Raw genomic sequence first — 22543 nt, 5'->3', positions numbered from 1 at the left:
TCTCTTCTTTCTGAAAATATTCTTCCACGCATGAGAAGCCGTGGACCAAAGGTTCATTTATTCAGCAGATATTTTAGATTCAGGAGGTCAGATGGACTGTATCACTATTGACTTATCCAAGGCTTTTGGTAGGGTAGATCATGGAAGATTACTGAAAATTAGGGCTCTCGGATTGGACAAAAGAGTGGTTGAATTGGTGGCCAAATTTCTAGCAAATATAACTCAGAGAATTACGAGTAGGCCTATGTGAGGTGTTATCTGATCCTGTAATGAATAAGAGGGAGCCCCGACGGGGCGGTGTTATTAGACCTTTATATTTTCTTTTATATACGGTATATGAGTAAAGAACTGGAAACACAGATAGGATGATTATACTGTATAGAGTCTAATTAGAGTATGGTTCCAGTGTGTAAGATCCACAGCAGGACTACTTTTGATACGAGAACTGGAAGGGAACCAAAGGAAAGCAGCACGATTTGTTCTGGGTGATTTCCGACAAAGGAGCAGTGCTACGAAAATGTTGCAAACTTTGGGCTGGGAAGATTTGGGAGTAAGGCGACGTGCTGCTGGACTAAGTGGTGTGTTCCGAGCCGTCAGTGGAGAGATGGCGTGGAATGACAATATTAAACGAATAAGCTTTCGAAAGTAGGAAAAATCATAATATGAAGATAAAGTTGGAATTCTAGAGGACAAATTGGGGAAAATATTAATTTATAGGACGAGGAGTAAGGGTTTTGTATAATTTATCAAGTGAAATGTTTGATAAATTTTCAAGTAATTTGAAAACACTTAAGGAGAGGCTAGGTAAACAATTGATAAGGATCCTGACCTCTGGGTGACAGCGCTAAATACAGATCATTGATGACTGATGGAACTGGAGAAAGTGAGGAAGGTGCTATAGTTCCTCAGCCTCCTTCCGTGTTCGCATCTGCACTCGCCCCCTTATCATCAAAAAGATGTTCAACCACTCCCACCGCAATAGTGATAAGATAACCCTCCACTGATAATTCTACTTATTTAGTAATATTCTATCCTTGAAACCGGATATAACGTGAGATCCATCTTCATAAAACTGATTTCAGAGTAAAGTAGGCCTATACTTGACTAGTCAACCGAGGCATCACGACAATGTTCACCTATGCGTAGACCTACAGGTAACAATAAGTTATTATTCTCTATGCGATAAAACAAACGACACTGGAATGTTATTTAAATGCGTTGGTGCGTAATGTGTTCAAAACGTGCGCCATCACGCGTGCCACACAGCTTTCATAACGTTACTGAAAATTATCGAACATGTTGACGAACACAGGTTGCTGTAAGGACACAAAAATGGCCTTATCTTGTCGCGTAATTCGGAAATATTTGTGAATCATCTGTCTTGAAAACGACTTCTTTCAACATGCCCATTATATAGGCAATGGGGCCATGAAATGCGGAAAGCAGGAAGGCTACGAAAACTGAGCTCCACGAGAAATTAGGCGACTCCAAAGGGCCGTTCCAGAAGGGTAATTGATTCCCCCGCGGTGTGGGGTGTAGCTCCAGCTTGTTGCATCCATTGTCGTTGGAGGGTGTTTCCGCCGCAACAAAAAAGGTGCAAATCCCACACGAATAGGGGCAATAATGAGGTCTCTGTAGAGTGTAGACTACCTGGTCCACTGTTTTTGGTTTTTGCTCCGCATCCTTGACGAAATAAGGAGCCAGTATTCCATGACCGGACACGCGCACCAAATCGTAACCTAGGCGCTGTGCAGTGGTTTCTGTACAACGACATAAAGTCGTTCAAACCCCTTAAAAAAAAAAAAAAAAAAGTTGTTTGTTTGTTTGTTTGTTTGTTTGTTGATGTAGTCATGAAGGTGAATATAGCTTTCATCTGAAAACCATGTATGTTTCAAAAGAAATCTGCATCTTCATACGTCATGGACAACACTCGACTGCAATAGACCTACTGGAATCAGGCTCGCTCGTCCCTTTCCGTTAGACACTGAATAATTCGAATGTAGTGCCGAACCGTATGTAAATCCACCTAGTTTTTTAAACATCTGCCGAATAGACTTATTACTCAATCTGAATTTCAGCAAGGACTGTTACATTTGTTGGAGAAGTCGTCCATGAATCTCGTTTGTAGTACCGGTAACGGTTGTCCCCTTTCGTTGACGTAATACTGATCCCGGAAAACGGAACTTGTCAACGATAGCTTTAGTTATTTGGTGTCTCGTACCGTTCTTTAACGTACGATAAAGCAAACTCAGCCCATTCTTGACGCCCTACTCCGTATGACTGAAAAGATTTGTTTCGCGATAAACACCTCCTCTGTTGCGAAAATCGTAATTTCAGAAATCAGCACAAACTGAACCCACAATATGTCAAACTATTATATGCAATAAATAAATACTTCATTGTTAAGAAAACGTGGATAGCAGATAAGAAAATGATTGCAGCGTCGTTTGTCTTGCCGCATCTACAGTATAGTCACAAAAACAAAGAATGAGCACATGTAATTTTATGTTCCAGGTATTTAATATTTTATCAGACTTAATTTTAATTAGGCCTATTATCAAAACATAAGTCACCTTTCGTGCAGATACAAACCCTGTGGATACCTACAACAAACATCATATCTATAGGTTCAATTGTTTCTGAGATAAGTACAGTTGCGAGGAACTTATACAAAATCATGCGCTCATTCTTTCTTCGAGCTGCTGTACATCAATTGTTGTAGCATAGTGCCTATTCCAAAACTGGACTTCCGCAATCTAACCAATAGTATTATATCGTTTATTAACTTCCCCTTTACTGCACGTGATTGGAATTAATGAGTAGCACCAGGGAATAATAATACAGTAATAATAATAATAATAATAATAATAATAATAATAATAATAATAATAATAATAATAATAATACATACATACATTACATACATTATCATTATAGACTGTTATGCCTTTCAGCATTCAGTCTGCAAGCCTCTGAGAATTTACTAAACGTCGCCACAATCCTCGATTTGCAACTAGTGTTGTGGCCTCATTTAGTTCTATACCGGTACCTCTTATATTTAAATCGTTAGAAACCGAGTCTAACCATCGTCGTCTTAGTCTCCCTCTACTTCTCTTACCCTCCATAGTAGAGTCCATTATTCTCCTAGGTAACCTATCCTCCTCCATTCGCCTCACATGACCCCACCACCGAAGCCGGTTTATGCGTACAGCTTCATCCATCGAGTTCATTCCTAAATTAGCCTTTATCTCCTCATTCCAAGTACCCTCCTGCCGTTGTTCCCACCTATTTGTACCAGCAATCATTCTTGCCGCTTTCATGTCTGTTACTTCTAACTTATGAATAAGATATCCTGAGTCCACCCAGCTTTCGCTCCCGTAAAGCAAAGTTGGTCTGAAAACAGACCGATGTAAAGATAGTTTCGTCTGGGAGCTGACTTCCTTCTTACAGAATACTGTTGATCGCAACTGCGAGCTCACTGCATTAGCTTTACTACACCTTGATTCAAGCTCACTTACTATATTACCATCCTGGGAGAACACACAACCTAAATACTTGAAATTATCGACCTGTTCTAGCTTTGTATCACCAATCTGACATTCAATTCTGTTGAATTTCTTACCTACTGACATCAATTTAGTCTTCAAGAGGCTAATTTTCATACCATACTCATTGCACCTATTTTCAAGTTCCAAGATATTAGACTGCAGGCTTTTGGCACAGTCTGCCATTAAGACCAAATCGTCAGCATAGGCCAAACTGCTTACTACATTTCCACCTAACTGAATGCCTCACTGCCATTTTATACCTTTCAGCAGATGATCCATGTAAACCACGAACAACAAAGGTGAAAGATTACAGCCTTGTCTAATCCCTGTAAGTACCCTGAACCAAGAACTCATTCTACCATCAATTCTCACTGAAGCCCAATTGTCAACATAAATGCCTTTGATTGATTTTAATAATCTACCTTTAATTCCATAGTCTCCCAGTATAGTGAACATATTTTCCCTCGGTACCCTGTCATATGCTTTCTCTAGATCTACGGAACATAAATACAACTGCCTATTCCTCTCGTAGCATTTTTCAATTACCTGGCGCATACTGAAAATCTGATCCTGACAGCCTCTCTGTGGTCTGAAACCACACTGGTTTTCATCCAACTTCCTCTCAACGACTGACCGCACCGTCCCTTCCACGATGCCAGTGAATACTGTGCCTGGTATACTAATCAATGAGATACCTCGATAGTTGTTGCAATCCTTCCTGTTCCCTTGCTTATAGATAGGTGCAATTACTGCTTTTGTCCAATCTGAAGGTACCTTACCAACACTCCACACTAATTTTACTACTCTATGAAACCATTTCATCCCTGCCTTCCCACTATACTTCACCATTTCAGGTCTAATTTCATCTATTCCTGCTGCCTTATGACAATGGAATTTATTTACTATCCTTTCCACTTCCTCAAGCATAATTTCACCAACATCATTTTCCTCCTCCCCATGAGCTTGGCTGTTTGCAATACCACCATGATGATTTCCTTTTACATTGAGAAGATGTTCAAAATATTCCCTCCACCTCTCCAGTGATTCCCTGGGATCTATTATGAGTTCACCTGAATTATTCAAAACACTGTTCATTTCCTTTTTCCCTCCCTTCCTAAGATTCTTTATTACTGTCGAGAAAGGTTTCCCTGCTGCTTGACCTAGCCTTTCCAGGTTATTACCAAAATCTTCCTACGACTTCTTTTTTGGATTCTACAACTATTTGTTTCGCTCTATTTCTTTCAGCTACGTACAAATCTCTGTCTGCCTCGGCCCTTGTTTGGAGCCATTTCTGATAAGCCTTCTTAATAATAATAATAATAATAATAATAATAATAATAATAATAATAATAATAATAATAATAATAATAATAATAATAATAATAATAATAATAATAATAATAATAATAATAATAATACCGTAATAAAGTAACTTATGTCCAGCCCTTGTCCTGTTCCCCTGCAGGGTCGGGTATGAAGTCAGATGAATCTCCGTAGCGCTTTTACAACCGGATGCTTTTCCTGACGTCAACCGCATAAGAGGAGTTAAGGAGATGAAATGAATGACATGATAGATGATAGTAGGCAGGGAGAGGGTAAAACCCGGTACTGGCACAAAGCCTACTCCCAATGAATAGCACCAACGGTCTGCTCAAGGCTTTACATCCCCATCCGATGGACAAATCACCATCAACAGCATCATATGCCCTCACTCCGTATGAGCACTGCGGAGAGGTTTGGAATTTAATCCAGGCATTTGGCACGCAATCTGGTGATTAGAAATTGTATATCATCACCTCTCCAACCCTGCCCGCCTACATTCTGATGTTCTTGTTTTTCAAACAACGAGACATGAACCACCTAACCACGGTGTCAGACCATATGGACTTCATACCTTAATGATCATGGCCACCAGGCGAGCCAATAATAATAATGAGCTTGAACTCCACTGTTAGCAGCCAGAAGATGTTTTCTATGGTTTCCTATTTTAACAACAGGCAAATGCTGGAGCTGTACATTATTCAAGGCCATGGTCAATTCCTTTCCATTCCTAGCCCTTTCTTGTCCCATCGTTACCATAAAACCTATCTGTGTCGGTGCGATGTAAAGCAAACTGTAAAAATAAAAATAAAATATATGAGCTCGGCTATTGGTACTGTGTGCAGCATTATTGCTAATTGGTGAATATTAATAAATCATTTTGTTGGCCTAAACATCTAATGTTTTAACCAGATATCTTTTACATGTTAACATAAAGGTAGTTGAATATAAAGATAATGTCCTGATAGAGGAGGCGGGGACTAATACTGGCAAAATACTGAAATTTACCTATGATAATCAAGACATTTATAAAAAGATAAAAAAATTTGAAAGCTAGAAAGGCAGCTGGGATTTATAAGATTTCTGGGGATTCGAAGGTCGAACAAATATAAACGGGATTTTTGTTCTTGAACATCAACAGTTGGTAGGACTGGACACGCGATTCTGCTACGTTTGGGCGGGACTGTTAGGAGTGGGGAGAGTGTGCTGTTAGATATTTCCCGCCATTTCGTCAGTAACGCTCACAATATCAGCATAACAGGTGCACCCCTCCACTGCACAATGCATAATTATAAAATGTCTTGCTTGTGAGGAGCTGCCTGGCCGAGGCGGTAAAGGCTTGCTCGGCTTGCCCGGAAGAACGTGGGTGTGATTCCCCGTCAGGAAGTCGTAAAATTTAAGAAACAAGATTTCCACTTCCGGAGGTGCACGTGGCCCTGAGGTTCACTCAGCCTACACCAAAAATGAGTACCAGGTTAATTCCTGGGACAAAGGCGGCTGGGCGTAGAGCTAACCACTCTACCTCATCAAGTGCCGAGGTTACGGGTAGTGGAAGCCTTTACCTTCCACTCCTCCAAGGGCCTTCGTGGCCTCTACGGAGATGACTTTGCTTTGGTTTGCATTTTTGCTTGCTTGTGAAGGAGTTACAGCAGCGGATATTTGCCAGAGAAAGACTGCACAGTTCGGTGATCACACATTGTCGAGAATGCATGTGTGTAAGGAGTGGTAGAAGAAAGGAGAGGCAGCACCAGTGAAAGTCAAGACTTGACTGTCAGCTGGCAAGGTTCTTGCAACTATTTTTCTCAATCGGCAAGGCACTTCGCTGATTGATTTTTTTGCATGAGCGACGCACAATCAATGCTGCTTACTACTGTGAGCTGTTGAACAAGGTGAGGCTTGCATATCACCGCAAAAGACGAGACCAACTGATTCGAGAATGTGTGGCCCCATACTACAGCTCTAACTGTCTCCAAGCTACAGGAAATGCATTGGACTACACTTGATCATCCTCCTTACAGCCCGGGCTTATCGACCTGCGATTTTCATCTGTTCGGAGCACTTAAAGAAGCTCTAGGAGGGCAACGATTTCAAGATGACAAGTGTGTAGAAGATTTCATGCGCAACTGGCTGGTGATACGACCCTGTTCTTTTTATGGTGAGGGCATCATAAAGCTGCCCAAATGCTGGGAAAAGTGCATTTCCAAAGCAGGAAGCTATTTGCAAAAATAAATTGTAATTGCCTTGTGTTTTTCAATCAATGAATTGAAATAAAAAATAAAATCCTGTTTATACTTAAACCTCCCTCGTATATTACTTGTACATTAAAGGCTATGGGTTGGAATATAGTGCCATTTCTGAAATATTTGATTACTGTTTACATGAAGGAGTAATACCAAGTGAATAGAGAGCTGCAATAGCAGCCGCATTGTACAAGGGAAAGGGTGACAAACCCAAAGTAGATAATTACAGGCCAGTCAGCTTGACACGTGTTGTTTGTAAGCTGAGGGAAAGCCTTCTTTCTGATTATATAAGATATCTTTGTGAAATTACCAACTGGTTTGATAGAAGGCAGTTGAGATTTACTAAAGGAAATTCCAGTGAAGCTCAACTTGAAGGATTCCAAAAGATATAACAGATATTTTAGATTCAGGATTTCAATTGGACTGTATTGCTATTGATCTATCCAAGGCTTTTGATAGGGTAGATCATGGAAGATAACTGACACAAATGAGGGCTAATGGACTAGACAAAAGAGTGGTTGAATGGGTGGCTAAATTTCTAGAAAATAGAACTCAGAGAATTACAGTAGGTGTGGCATTATCTGATCCTGTAATGATTAAGAGGATCTTTATGTTTTCTTATATTTATAAATGATACAAGTAAAGATCTGGAATCACAGATAAGACTATTTGCAGATGATGGTATTACGTAAACAGGATGAAAAGTCAGGTTGTAAGTTTTACCAGAGGAAAAATCCTCTCAGTTTTAATTATTGTGTTGATGGGGTGATAGTACCTCATTGGGAACAATGTAAGTACCTAGGTGTTAATATAATCTTCATGGGAGTAATCATATTAACAAGGTTGTTAAGAAAGGTTACAGATCTCTTCACGTGGTTATGAGAGTATTTAGCGGTTGTCGTAAGGATGAAAAGGAGAGGGCATAAGTCTCTGGTAACACCCCAATTAGAATATGATTTCAGTGTATAGGGCCCACACCAGGAATGATTGGTATGGGAAATGGAAAAGATCCAAAGGAAAGCAACATGATTTGTTTTGGGTGATTTCTGACAAAGGAGTAGTGTTACAAAAATGTTGCGAACATGGGCTGGGAAGACTTGGGTATAAGGAAACAAGATGCTCGGCATCCATTTCATGCTCTGACACTTTCTCTCTGGTTCGAAGTGGTGAACCCATGTTTCATCTCCAGTGATGATCCGTTTCAGAAACGTTTCACCTTCGTTAGCATGACGGTCCAGTAGGTGCTGACAGATTCTCACACGATTGTGCATCTGCTCTTCATTGAGTTGCTTCGGAACCCATCTTGAACAGACTTTGTGAAAGTTAAGGGTTTTATGCATGATTTCATATGCAGAACCATGGCTAATGTGCATATGGTTTGCCACGTCATCAACAGTCACTCATCTGTTATTCAGCATCATACCATGCACTTGTTCAATATTGGCATCAGTTACAGCTGCAGATGGATGCCAGGATCTTTCCTCATCTTTCACGTTCATGCGACCCCTTTTGAACTGTTTAATCCCCTGGTAAACACTTCGCTGTGGCAAAACATTGTCCCCGTATTGTGCTGAAAATCTTCTATGAATTTCCGCTCCAGGTATACCCTCAGACCACAAAAAATGGGAACACTGTTCTTCCTGGGTGCAAACAGAGAGTGGCGCAGCCAACTTTAAGGTGCAACAGCGCAAGCTGTACTGATCTGATAATGCTGAAACTTACCACACAATGCCATAAAGCCAACCTACAGACAATTAGAGCAAAATTGCAGATACATATTGACTTGCCTATGTACAATTGATAGGAAATCTTCCTCCCAGATAACAGCCCTAGAGGCAGGTCGGTCGGTTGGTGGAAATCCATTAGTTGTTTATGCTTTCAGGAATACAGTTGTAGTTGAAGTTGATATCTGCCACTTTACATGAGATTTTAGAATTAATCTGACACATTGCACATCCCTCACTGATATTTTTATTTTTTATAATGCTCACTACAAGATGTATAATTAAACAACATTTGGCGTGGATGTACGAAGTTCTGTGAGGCATATCATGCTTATTTCAGGGTGCATGTACAGTACCAACATGTTACATGGGCTTCTCAAGTGACATGTGGCAGCTGCCAGTCTACTTTAGAGGGTTGACGACATGGAACAAGAAAATTATGCCATTTGCAATTCCTCAAATATGGAGAGAGCCTACAAATCATCACAACAACTGTTATTTTGGTACACAAGTACCAAGAGCAGAAAAAACATAACAGAATTATACCTGAAAAAAGACTCTTCTGTTATCATATGTTCTCTTTTTCAGGCAGTTTACTGGCCTGTGCTGTATATATATGGAACATGCCTGGACACAGAAGATGCATCACTATTTGCAGCGATAGCCAGGCAGTGTTAAAAGCACTATGTGCAGTTAAAACAACATCAAAAATGGTATGGGAATGCCAAAGGATGTTAGATCAGCTGTGTGAACTTAGCTCAGTTACCCTATTATGGGTCCTTGGGCACACAGGTATCAGTGGAAATGAAGAAGCTGACAAACTAGCGAAACAAGGCTCAAAAGGTCTTTTCATAGGACCAGAGCCCTTCCTGGGAGTGTCACTCCAAAGCATGAAACTGGTAATATCCCAGTGGACAAACCAGTCTCACTTAGACATTTGGAAGAGGTTAACTGTAGCAAGGCAGGCACGTGAACTTATCAAAGGGCCTAGCCAAAGGTCTTGATAAATTTGAATAGGACCAGAATGTGAATGGTAGTTAGACTGTTGACAGGCCACAGTACCTTACAGAGACACCTACACATCATGAAAATCAGTCAGGATCCGATGTGTAGAAGATGCGGTAGGGAGGAGGAGACCTCCGCGCATGTGTTATGTCAGTGCGAGGCTCTTGCAAGCACTAGACATCGATACCTTGGCTCACATTTCGTGAGCCTGGAAGACATCAGGAATGCCAACATCCGGACACTGGTATCCTTTATAGGAGCACTAGGGCTGGACTAGGCAAACCCGTTTAAGGGACACAAAGGGTCTTCACAGACCTACGTGTGGAGCCCTGTGAAGGTAGGGTTCACCCATTCTTTATCTATCTATCTATCAGGCAGTTTATAAATTTATTTATTCATAAATTAGTTTCAACAACATGAAGAACCTAACAGTTATAAATTAACCGAGTTGAAACTGAAAAGAAAATGGCTTCAAATAACACAAAAAAATAAAGTTGGTAAATTGCTCACATTGGCGACAAAACAAATGAATGTTGTAACAATGGTTAAAAAAGACAAGCGTGGGCGGAATTTATAAAGGCAAGCCATTAAAGAAGACTGCTGTGGAGTTTGGTGTCAGAATATCAACAGTGTTGGACTGGAAGAGGAACAGGGAAAATATTCAATGTTAAGCCACTCACTGAGGATTTGGTTGTGCAATTCCACCAAATAGTGGGGATGAAATGTCGGCAATTTATCCGCTGTTCCATGTCCCACAGATTTTCAATGGGGTTCAAGTCAGGTGATTCTGCAGGCCAATCGAGATGTAATAGGCTGAGGGAGTGTTCATAAAACCAGTCACATATGTGTCCAGCCCGATGAACTTTGCTGTTGTCATCTTGAAAAATCAGGGTATCAACAGCATGCTTATCATATAGATGTTGACTGAAAAGCAACACCTGATCATCCAGAACGTTTAAATAAACATGCTGGTTCATGTCAGTGGTCACCTCAGTGAGCGGGCTCAATCCATGATATGAAAAACACCCCCAAAACATCACAGAGCTGCCTCCGGCTTGAACCTGACCTTGCACACATCCAGGATGAAATGCTTCATTTGGTCTTCAACGCATTTAGTGACACGTGTCAATTGAAATAATTGGAATACAGGCAAAAACGTGATTCGTCAGACCACATTACATTCTGCCAGTCAGCTACTGTCCACGCTGAATGATTTCTAGCCCATTGTGCCCGTGTGAGCAATGGCCTCTTGCGAGGTGACCAACTCCAAAAGTTCACTGCATGCAGTTCCCATCTCAATGTTCTCTTGCTAACAGGTTGGGATGGACCTTCATTCACTGACTGCAGCAATTCCTGTCGGATTTGGAAGTGATTTTGATTCACAAGCCGTGAAATGCATCTCCAGTCCCTCTCAGTCATGATCTTTTCCTGAGCACAATTCTGGCATTGTGTTTCATGGCCACGTGTAGTACACCTCTGCTTGTAGACACACTGAACAGTGCGCTGCAAAACACCAACAAATCCAACAACTTCACGCGCCGTATGGCCATGGGCATGACCAAGCACAATTGCCCCTTTTTGCCACTCTGCCACATCCTTACATCTACCCATGTTGATGTACACCGTCTGCTTGAAACATCAATGACTCATTGATCGCTACTGCCTTATGCTCACATAGGGGCAATGGGCGTGCGGTTGAGTACGGGACTCATTCGCACTACAGAGACTAATTGTTTTGTCCAGTGAGCTTATGTACGTACATACCAAGTGAGTCGGCTATGCGGCCTGAAGTGTGTAGCTGTTAGTTTACATTCAGGAGATAGTAGGTTCGAACCCCATTGTTGGTCACCCTGAAGATGGTTTTCCATGGTTTCCCATTTTCACACGAGGCAAATGCTGGGGCTGTACCTTACTTAAGGCCATGGTCACATCTTTCCCAGTCTTTGCCCTGTCCTATCCCGACATTGCCATAAGACCTCTCCCTGAGTCAGTGTAGCCAACAGCAATTTTAAAAACTGCACATATACATACATACATACATACATACATACATACATACATACATAGAAGAAGTGTCTAAAAGGTATGATAAATGGACCAATATTGCAAGGATAATGCAAGGTGACACTGCATGCAAGTGTGTGTGAATAGAGAGACATCTCGAGAAGTGTCACACTGTGTTGAACAAATGGAGCTGAAGCAGGTTAGTCTGCTGCAGCCAGTCCAGTACAGTGCAAGTGAAGACTTGTGTCATAATGTAATGGAGCCATGTATAAACAAACGGTGACAGAGACACATGCGATGTTGGTGCAAGTGAACAGAACAGAAGTCATACCCAGAAAATATGTTTATGGCTGATTCAAACACTTTCAGGATGGACAGGAAACTCTCGGTGATGCACCACGTCCAGGTCGACTGTCAACAAACAGAAGTGCAGAAAACATCGAGCAGGTGTGACAGATGCTGGCATAAAACTGGTGACTGTCTCTGAGAAGAATATCAGAGGAATTAGCAGCGACAGTGTGACCACCATCATTCACAACAATTTGGGTAAACAGAAGATCAGTTCTACATTTATGCCACACACATTCACTGACAAGCAGAAGGCAACATGGATGAAAATTGCTGGAGATTTCATTGACAAATGTGACCAAGGTCCACCTTTTCTCAAAACCATCATCTCAGGCAATGAGAGCTGGTGCCACCAGTTCGATCCAGAGATCAAGAGACAATCAGTGGCATGATGTTCACTGGGTTCCCCACATCCCAAAAAGAGTCGCCTCCAAAAGTCCAGGATCAAAACAGTTGATCGCATTTTTCAATATCAATGGCATGATCAAAAGGTTAAACTGTTAATGGCACATTCTACGAGGACATTCTGAAATGGTTGCTGCTACATATCCAGTGTGTTCAGCCAAAGTTGTACAAGACTGAAAAGTAGAGTCTCTTCCATGACAAAACCCACTCACACACTGCGATCCATGTGTGCAACTTCCTGGCTACGTGGCACATAGCCGTTCTTGAAATCCACTTCCTGGATCTGGTGCCTGCTCTCGATTTTAATTAGATAGCATCAATGCAGATACCTACTAATCAAGTTTATCAATTGGGACATCAGTGCTTCAATAGATTCCAAAAGACTCCTTCGCTGCCGGTTTCCAGTAGCCGTAGTGTAAGTTCCACCAAGAGTATGCACTTAATGTTAAGACCACCAAGCATGAGGGAAAAAGTTATAAAATAACAAATCGTGTGCACAAAATTATTCATTGATGACCTGGGCATTACAATACATATTAGAAAAACATAACTTAAATAATAAAACACAAGAAATACAATAGAATATGAGAAACCTGCGCTCTTGAAGGTATATGCCTATAACAGTACGCAGTAAGCCCTCTATGTGTGTGCACTTAACAGGAGTCGCATTTGAATATGCCAGTGCCCTCTTAGCTAAAACAGGGATCATACTATCACTGTTTACAGGCTTTACACCAAATCCAATCTTCAGTTAAAGGGTCTTTATACTTTTCATTGCATCAAGGGCAAAAGATAATGTCCTCAACTGGTGTGCATGTTGCAGGAGCTGCAGCCTCAAAAATCCATTTCTTTTTCGTAGACCTGCAGGATTTCTGTTCTTTCACACTTGTTTTTGACATGGAAGCCATTAACACATTTTTCAAATGGAGATCCTGTCATAATTTCAGACCTTTTACATTTAATCTTTCGCTTCTCTTCGTGTGCTTTTGGAAGAAGGAGGAGAGTTGAAAGTGGCACTATAGGACTATCAGTGTTACACTTTCTTCTTCAAGTTCCTCAAAGAATGGAGGGTGGCTCATAATGGCCGAATGTTCAAAATCTTCATATGAGAAAACATTCAGGTTGTATGGATGAATCCCAGTAGCCTTGAAACAATTGTTTGCTTTTAAAGTGTTGCCACTCTTTCATATGCAGAACAAAAAAGAGAGAAAAGAGCTTTCAGAGCGATTGCTCTTCCAGAATGACTGAACATCCACTTGTCACGTTCAATTGAAAAAGCTGGTGTAAGGGTCTGAAAATAGCTTCTGTCAAGGAGCTGCAGCATATGACTACCATGTGGAGGAAGTGTGAGTAAGGCAATAAACTTGTCCCTACAGAAAATAACTGCATCCAAATTACAGTGCAAGATAAGTTTGTCCATAATAAGCAGAACAGGATCTTCTTCACTTGGGTTTACAAATTGTTCCCCAAGTGTTTCAACCAGTCAAGAAAGAATTCAGTATTCATGTACACTGAATCCAAAATAAGATGCAGGGTTCCTCCTGGTGTGTCTTCATACAGTTGAACATTAATTGTCTTTCAAAGGAAGATGATGGCGGGATAAAATACCAGTAGGAAAAAGGCAACATAAAACTGTCTCTATTTGACTACTTTCAGCTTAAACAACCTTTGCAATATGCAAATTTCCTTTTGGTGAAATAACATTTGGAATGCTATTAGAGCCAGTTGAAACTCCACTCTTATCCATGTTGAAGATCCTGTGGGCAGGAAAGTGTTTTCTCTTCTATTACCATTTCAAATTATTGAAGAATCTCTGTCATTAGACTTTACTGAATCCCATGGCTCTACCTAGACTGCATTTCTCCGGTGTACTAAATGTGAGGTGGTTTCGCTTACAAACTCCACAGACCCAGTTTTTTTCCAGCCATTTTTATCATGTCACTGAAATTGTTGCTGTTGTTGTTTCTCTTAGTGAAATGAAACGCAAGCTGAATTAGCTGCGACCTTGTCACACCATAAAATCTAGCATCCAAGTTCTACTAACATCTGCTTCTGATTGGACCTCAATATTGGCTTCATTCTTTTGAGAGATGTTGGAACAGTGCCCTCAAAATACAAATGATTGGTGAAGTTCCTACTAAATAGGAAATTTAAGAGATGAAACAGAAAAGGTACAAATTTTAATCACTCTTTTTAGCCTGAAGTGTGTACTTGCAACTTTAAGTCTTTCACTCCAAGTGATTCTTTACTCTATCCTTTCTCTAGTTTTTCCCGACAAATCATTGTGGTGGTGGTGGTGATTATTGTTTGAAGAGGAAGTACAACTGGGCAACCATCCTCTATTTACACTTAATGAGAGAATGAAATGGCTTTTAGTGCCAGGAGTGTTCAAGGACATGTTCGGCTCGCCAGGTGCAGGTCTTTTTCTTTGACTCCCGTAGGTGACCTGCGCGTCGTGATGAGGATGAAATGATGGTGAAGGCGACACACACACCCAGTCCCTATGCCAGAGAAATTAACCAATTAAGGTTAAAATTCCCGACCCTGCCAGGAATCGAACCCGGGATTCCTGTGACCAAAGGCCAGCACGCTAACCATTTAGCCATGGAGCCTTAATGAGAGAGAAAAAAAGTGGAAGGGGTCTGACATCTCGAAAAATGGAGGCATCAGCCAATGAAAGACGACAAGGGCCAAGAAGGGCATGAAAGTGAAAGACTTCCACCTAATACCATCGGAGTCGGAAAAGAACAAGAATTGACCATGGGAGGGCAGACAGGGTAGATGAAAATGAGGAGCTTGGTACAAGTAAGTGGAAGCAATGCCAGGACTCAGTTAAGGGTCCTGAGCTTGCCAATCCACACTCCCAAACTAAGAGCCTCTGGGACCTCTTTTTGTTGCCTCTTACAACAGGCAGGGGATACCATTGGTGTCAATCTACTGCCCCCGCCCACAGGGTCCCAACAATAATTCAAAACAGCTTCAGTGAAAATAAGCTTTTGGCTTAATTTTTTCTTATAACAAGTTTTTTTAATGCTGAAAAATAAAGTGTCAAAACATGAAACAAAGCTTAAACAAGTTGTTCCTTAAGAACGTGCATTGATGTTCTATAAGAGAATGCACGTCTTCTTGCAGGACAATCCACTGCACACTCTTAAGGGCTTACAATTAATGGGTGCAACAGCATGCAGAAAAGAGGGTTGCACCAAGTCCTTAACGAAGGTGCTCTTATCTTATAACACAATAGATAAACATATCAAAATGTATCTGGGATGCGCAAATACTAACAAACAGGTTCAGAATATTACAGAAAACTGAATGAAAACAGATTGATTGATTGATTGATTGATTGATTGACTGACTGATTGATTTTATTTATTTATTTATTTATTTATTTATTTATTTACAATTTGCTTTACGTCACACTGACACAGACAGGTCGACGATGGGATAGGAAAGGCCTAGGAGTAGAAAGAAAGCAGCTGTGGCCCTAATTAAGGTACAGCCACAGCAATTGCCTGTTGTGAAAATGGGAAACCATAGAAAATCATCTTCAGGGCTGCTGACACTGGGGTTCGAATCCACTATCTCCCAGATTTAAGCTCACAGCTGCCCGGTCCTAACCGCACAGCCAACAGTACAGCACAAGAACAATAGCTATTCACAGTGGACTGAATACCACATGACCGATGTCTTACAATTTTGAACTGCGCACTCTTGTGAGACCACATGTTCTTAGAGGAACTTACCCTATAGGGGCCTACACATTGCCAAAAGTGTATTGTGGCCAATGGAGAGTACTTTGAAGGCAAATAAAGGTATTTTGTTTGTAACTTCTGTTTTCTTTGGGTTATGGTATCATTCACCAAACTTTTTAGATGCACCTTGTACAGACAGACAGACAGACAGACAGACAGACAGACAGACAGACAGACAGACAGACAGACAGACAGACAGACAGACAGACAGACAGACAGACAGACAGACAGACATACATACATACATACATACATATTCCTCTCCTTGCATCCATACTCTTCAAACAGCTGAGGATATTTCCTTTTAAGGAACCTGTTTCCTTGACATAATCCTTTAAAAGTTCAAATGATAAATTATATAATGCATCATATGGTAAATGTTCCAGGTGGGAGAAGTAAGAATGGCTGCATATGTACAAGTGACTCGAGCAACTACTCAGGAAGAATTGCAAAACACATTGCTATATACATTCAAGGCTCGCAAACTTCAACGTTTCCAAGAAACTTTAAGGAAACGTGCTGACCCTGACTATAAATACTCTGAAGGTACTTGTCTTTTATTAGCATGTAAAGAGCAAAAGCGTGAGAAGTATATTGAGGCTCTTTTACAATCCCATGCTGATCCAAACCTTGAAAAACCAATACTGCATGCTTCTGAAACAAAGAATTATAACGCAATAAAGCTTCTTGTTCAGGACAGGAGGACTGACGTGAACGTCACATTTCCAGATCAGAGAACTGTTTTGCATGTCCTATGTATGGAAGAATGTACACCAGAACACAAGGGTGATGTTCTAGAATGTATTTCTTTACTTTTAGATAACCCTAAAATAGATGTCAATAAACTAGATAGTGGTGCCTATACACCCATTATGCTAGCAGTAGAAAACTACAATGAGGAGCAATTGGAAGAAATGCTGGAACCAAGATCACACCAACTAAATTTGGATTTAAAATTAATGGCATCTGACCAGTCTACACGTGAATTGATTGCGTGCAGATTTCCAAAATTACTCCACAAACTGCCAGAGGAATTGAGAGAAGACATGGATTCACCTGATGATCAAAAGCGTTTGCTGGCTGCTTTGCAATATGATAATTTGCAACTTTTCGAAGGCCTAATAAAATGCAGTTATTCAGGACAAAATACTATTGATGTTAATCATTTTTATGAAGATCCATATTATTTTACTTGTATGGAAATGGCCTGCAGAGAGGGGAAAAGTGTAGGTTTCATAAAGGCTTTATATTCAGCGGGAGCAAACCTTACTGACTGTAAAAGAAATCATTCTGTTCCCTTAGTACATTTTGTTGTAAACTCCTGTTGTCCAGAAGTACTAGAATTCTTATTAACTGATGACAAGATTGATATCAAAGCCAAAGATTATTGTGAACACACAGTGCTACACATAGCAGCTGAGCGACGCTTGTCAAACCACGATGAGACCATAAGGCTTCAAAAATGTGTTCAACTTATCTTAACTAAACTTGCAAGTACATCATCATACTTCATTATTGATGCTCAAGATAAATGTGGGGATACTGCATTGCAGGATGCAGTACTTTATGGCAATGACATGATGACTTTAGCCCTTCTCAGACATGGAGCTAACTTGATGGTGAAGAATAAAAATGGTAAATGTCCCTTAAATTTTATTACTTACAAAATACTGAAACTATTCCTGGATGAACATCTGGAAAGCAACAGCTACTCACCACAAGATGAACAATACATTCTTATATTCAATTATAGTTTTCTGGAACCACCAAACTTTAATGACAATACAAATGAAATGGAAATGTTCAAGATTATCACTAAATCTAACAAAGAAATTCTCACACACCCTGTGCTGCAAAGTTTTATAGATTTAAAATGGAAACTATTACAACCCTACTTTATAATAAATACCATAGGTTATATAATTTTTGTGCTTCTTCTAAATTTTTTTGTCCTCTATCTTTCACCTCATGAAGGAAGTGAAATGCAAATAAATTCAACACAAACTAATGTGACAGAACAAAGAACCAAACAATCAAATGATATGTATCTTGAGAAACTGTACATTGCTTTACTGGTATTATGTTTTTTTTCTTTGTTTGGGAAAGAACTAATTAAAATGAGTATATTCAAATCAAGGTACTGGAAGAGAGTGGAAAATTATTTGGACTTGTTCATTGTATTGTTTGTTTTCAGTGCCCTACTTACTATAAACTACACAGCACATACCTCTATCTCCATAATTCTCATCCTTTTGTCATGGTGGAAGCTTACTCTCTTGACAGGAAGTTTTCCATTTCTCTCTATTCAGTTACAAATGTTAAAACAGGTAATACAAAATTTCCTGAAGTACATGCCATGGTATTTTTTATTCTTAATTTTGCCTTTTGCCTTGTGTTTTCACATTTTGTTCTCATGTAAATCAGGACAGGTTCACACCTTCTTCAATAATTACTGGGAGTCAATTTTTAAGACTATAGGGATGCTTGCAGGGGAGTTTGAATTATCAAATCTGGACTTCACTAATTTTCCAGTATTGGCTCATATAGTGATAATGTTGTTTGTAATTGTTATACCTGTTATACTCCTCAATTTGTTGAATGGCTTAGCTGTAAGTGACACACAGCAAATAAAGAATCAAGCTAAAGTTTTAAGTATTGTTTCAATGATAAATCTGCTTTATGACTTAGAAGAACAGTTACATACTCTCAAGAAAATAACAGGAATTTCAATCATAATATCAAGGATATCACAGATACATTTAATTCCTAAAAACTACCAGAGAAAGATTAAAGTTTATTGCAATTCAAGCAATCCAGTGAATACTAAGTTTTTCATAAATTCTGGTCAAAATAGTTTTAGAACACTTAATATGAATAAAAACATAATAAATTCTGGTCAAAATAGTTTTAGAAAACTTAACATGAGTAAAAGCATCATAGCAGAAGCCACTAATCTCATGATCTCCAAGAGAGACCTACTGTTAGGGGATACTATATGAGAATGACCAAGAATGACCAACATATAAGAAAACTGTTATATTATTATATACATTAAAAATAAATTATAATTCTGTATTGTAACAAATATGACATAAAAAATAAAATACTTATTCACAATCTTAATAATCAAAGGTGTATGATTTCAATGGCCTAGACTAAGTGTTGCTATAAATCAGACATCACGGATGATTAAGTGTAGAGTTTTTATGAATTGTTCCTGAAGGTCCACATCAGATATATACAGAAAATATTTTGCCAGCAACTATATGAAAATTACATTTTTTCTGAGTTTATAACAAACCAAAGCTCTTAATGCAGTGAATTCACTGCTTTTCTGATCCAAGAACTAAATGACAGCTGACTGAAGGGTCAAAACAACAACACACTCAACCCCCAAAGAATTATCAACCGTATTTCAGAAATCAACCCATCCATACACAGGAAGGGGGGGAAAAAATCATTATATAATGGGACAAATGCATTGATAGGTCAGCATGGGAAGAGGGAGCTACAGAGAAAGAAGACACAGACAAACATGGAAAAACAAAAGGACAAGGGACAATCTCCACATCTCCACACACTGCCATTTTTGAACAGACAGACTCTCTTCTTGTCCATATCCATTTAATCTCAGCGTCCAAATGATCTAGTTTCTGATTCCCAGTTTTATCAGAAGGCCAGACATCAACAATACTCATTGAGGGGCCATCTAGAAAGAGATATCCACCCTTGATGTGAGAAGAAAAAAGGGAAGGGAAGGATAAACGGATAAAAATGAATTAGGAACATAGGACAAACATTGAAGGAAAAAAAGGATACTAGTTGGTCAATATAAATAATATATATACAAATGAAAGACAATTCTCATCATCTTGATGGTCTTACTAACAGTTATGTCTTGCATCCTGACTTCTTAAGAGGACATAAGTTTTTATGAAACACAGTAAATTTTAAGATTTTATTTACACAGTATAACTGCAAAAGGCTAACATGTCTCAATGTAAACAGCTTTCCTAATCTTGGATCCTCACATAAGCAAAATGTAGAGTAAAGGGGTTGACAGCACATTATCCTCAACAGTCCATAAATCTCCACAGTTACAAAAATTTCCATTGATAAACATTTTGGAGTAAGAGCAATAACCACAAACTCAGGAGGTGCAATGGACTTGCACAAATCCTACCCTATGCAGATGATGTTATGATTATTATCAAAAGTATAGAAGCACTTAAATCACTCTTCAAAGAGTTTGAAATGGCTGCTAAAGCCTTAGGTTAGAGATCAGTGAGCCAAGATCTAAGTATATGATAACTAAAATGATAAGAAGAAACAGAGAATGTCTCCAAATTGGAGGATACACCTTGGAAGCAGTAGACAGTTTCTTATATCCTGGCTCAGTTCCAACATTAGAAAATAAAGTGGAGGAAGATGTAGTAAATCACATTAAGGCTACAAAAATATCCAAGCAGGAAATTAAAACTGACTCTCTACACAAGAATGAAAAGAAATGCACACTGTGAGCAAGTGCCAACAGTAATAATTCCAAGAAAAACAGGCTCTTCACATAATGATCAAGCCAGTTCTAATGTACAGTAGTGAGGCACAGGGACTGGCTGATGCCATGGGGGAAGAAACTGAATGTTGGGAAGTCCTGAAGAAGATTTTTGACTCACTGAAGAAGGTGAGACACAGAGGTTTATAATCAATAAAGAAATAAGATTGTTGCCATAAGACCTACCTGTGTCGGTAGTAAAAGAAGTAAGATCCTTGTATAAAGAACCTGACAAGACAGCCTTTTTCAAAATGAGTTTAAGATGATTAGGGCATGTGCAACAGATAGAAGAGGGAAAAGTATCCACAGATGGCTCTAACAGAACATCCTGGTGGTAACAGAGTGAGAGGCCAGCTTAGTGTGACATAGGTGGATGATTAGGAGGCAGCTCTAAGAGCTATTAGAGTGAGGAGATAGCATAGACATGTAGAAGACAGAGTCGACTGGAAATCTGTGATCAAGGAGGCCAAGGTCCGTTATGCCATGGAATAAGTATGTACATTAAAAGGAAGTAAATAAGTATACACCGTTGAGCTGTGTTAAATTAGAATATCAGTTAATGAGTGTAGGTTTTCTTGGCTCATTGTATTAAAATAAAGAAATAAATATGCTAACTGGATTAAAGTCACTTATATATATTTAACAAAGCTGAGCTTTCTACCAAATTATATTGGCCTTAATCAGGGCATATAAAGGTCTGCCTCCAACAGTGAGCAAAGAAATTCTTCGAAGGAACATGGAAGTCACGACCGTACTATCCATGGCCTGACCACTAACTGGACTCGGGAATTGTTGCGCTGTGCTGTGGTGGTTGGGAGGGAAGTTACTGATTCACTGCCCTCTGTCGACAGTTTCTTGAGTGTGTCGCACTGTGCCATGGTGGTGTTATGCATGTATTTCTGGAGTACAGGTCTCCATGTATTTGTTAACTTGAAGCCGTCTTCTCTGTTGGTGTGTGCTGTAAAAAACTTCTATACTCAATCAATCAATACTGATCTGCATTTAGGGCAGTCGCCCAGGTGGCAGATTCCCTACCTGTTGCTTTCCTAGCCTTTTCCTAAATGATTTCAAAGAAATTGAAAATTTATTGAACGTCTCCCTTGGTAAGTTATTCCAATCCCTAACTCCCCTTCCTATAAATGAATATTTGCCCCAGTTTGTTCTCTTGAATTCCAACTTTATCATCATATTGTGATCTTTCCTACTTTTATAAACGCCACTCAAACTTATTCATCTACTAATGTCATTCCACGCCATCTCTCCGCTGACAGCTCAGAACATACCACTTATGAACATTAAAACAAGAATAATAGTTAACACCACCTTTCCAATACTTATCTTTCCTATATTTAGGAAATAAACATTACAACAGGCGTTGTAAGATGGGACATGTTTCGCTTAACAGTCGTAAGCATCATCAGCCAAAAATAAATCTTAGCCTAAAGTTAGGTCAGGGCCCTGAACCTAGTGTCCTTAACATATATGGCACCCTAAGAATCAACATTTATATTTATGAAATGAAAATCGGCTTAAAACTAGTGTTAACTATTATTCTTGTTTTAATGTTCATATCTGATGTCCAATACGGTCTACAATGAGATTTATTACTTGTAACATACCACTTAGTCGAGCAGCTCTTCTT

At 39.6% G+C, this 22543-nt stretch overlaps 1 protein-coding gene across 2 annotated transcripts; it reads left to right on the top strand.

Annotated features, from left to right (window-relative positions):
- Positions 1-1039: 1039 nt before the first annotated feature.
- On the top strand, positions 1040-22258 carry LOC136867152 (transient receptor potential cation channel protein painless). 2 transcript variants are annotated; one of them, XM_067144266.2, is made up of 2 exons: positions 1040-1154; positions 16736-22258. In XM_067144266.2, the coding sequence occupies exon 2, from the start codon at positions 16751-16753 to the stop codon at positions 19346-19348; it is 2598 nt and encodes an 865-aa protein (XP_067000367.2). In that variant the 5' UTR covers positions 1040-1154; positions 16736-16750; the 3' UTR covers positions 19349-22258. The 2 variants fall into 2 exon arrangements, with proteins under 2 accessions (XP_067000367.2, XP_067000368.2); XM_067144267.2 differs by lacking the exon at positions 1040-1154 and adding an exon at positions 14685-14765.
- Positions 22259-22543: the final 285 nt, after the last annotated feature.

This window comes from Anabrus simplex, chromosome 3 (genome assembly GCF_040414725.1).
Source record: "Anabrus simplex isolate iqAnaSimp1 chromosome 3, ASM4041472v1, whole genome shotgun sequence".
Taxonomy (NCBI): domain Eukaryota; kingdom Metazoa; phylum Arthropoda; class Insecta; order Orthoptera; family Tettigoniidae; genus Anabrus; species Anabrus simplex.
The sequence above is the reverse complement of the archived record's forward strand: the minus strand, read 5'-3'. Positions and strand labels throughout refer to the sequence as shown.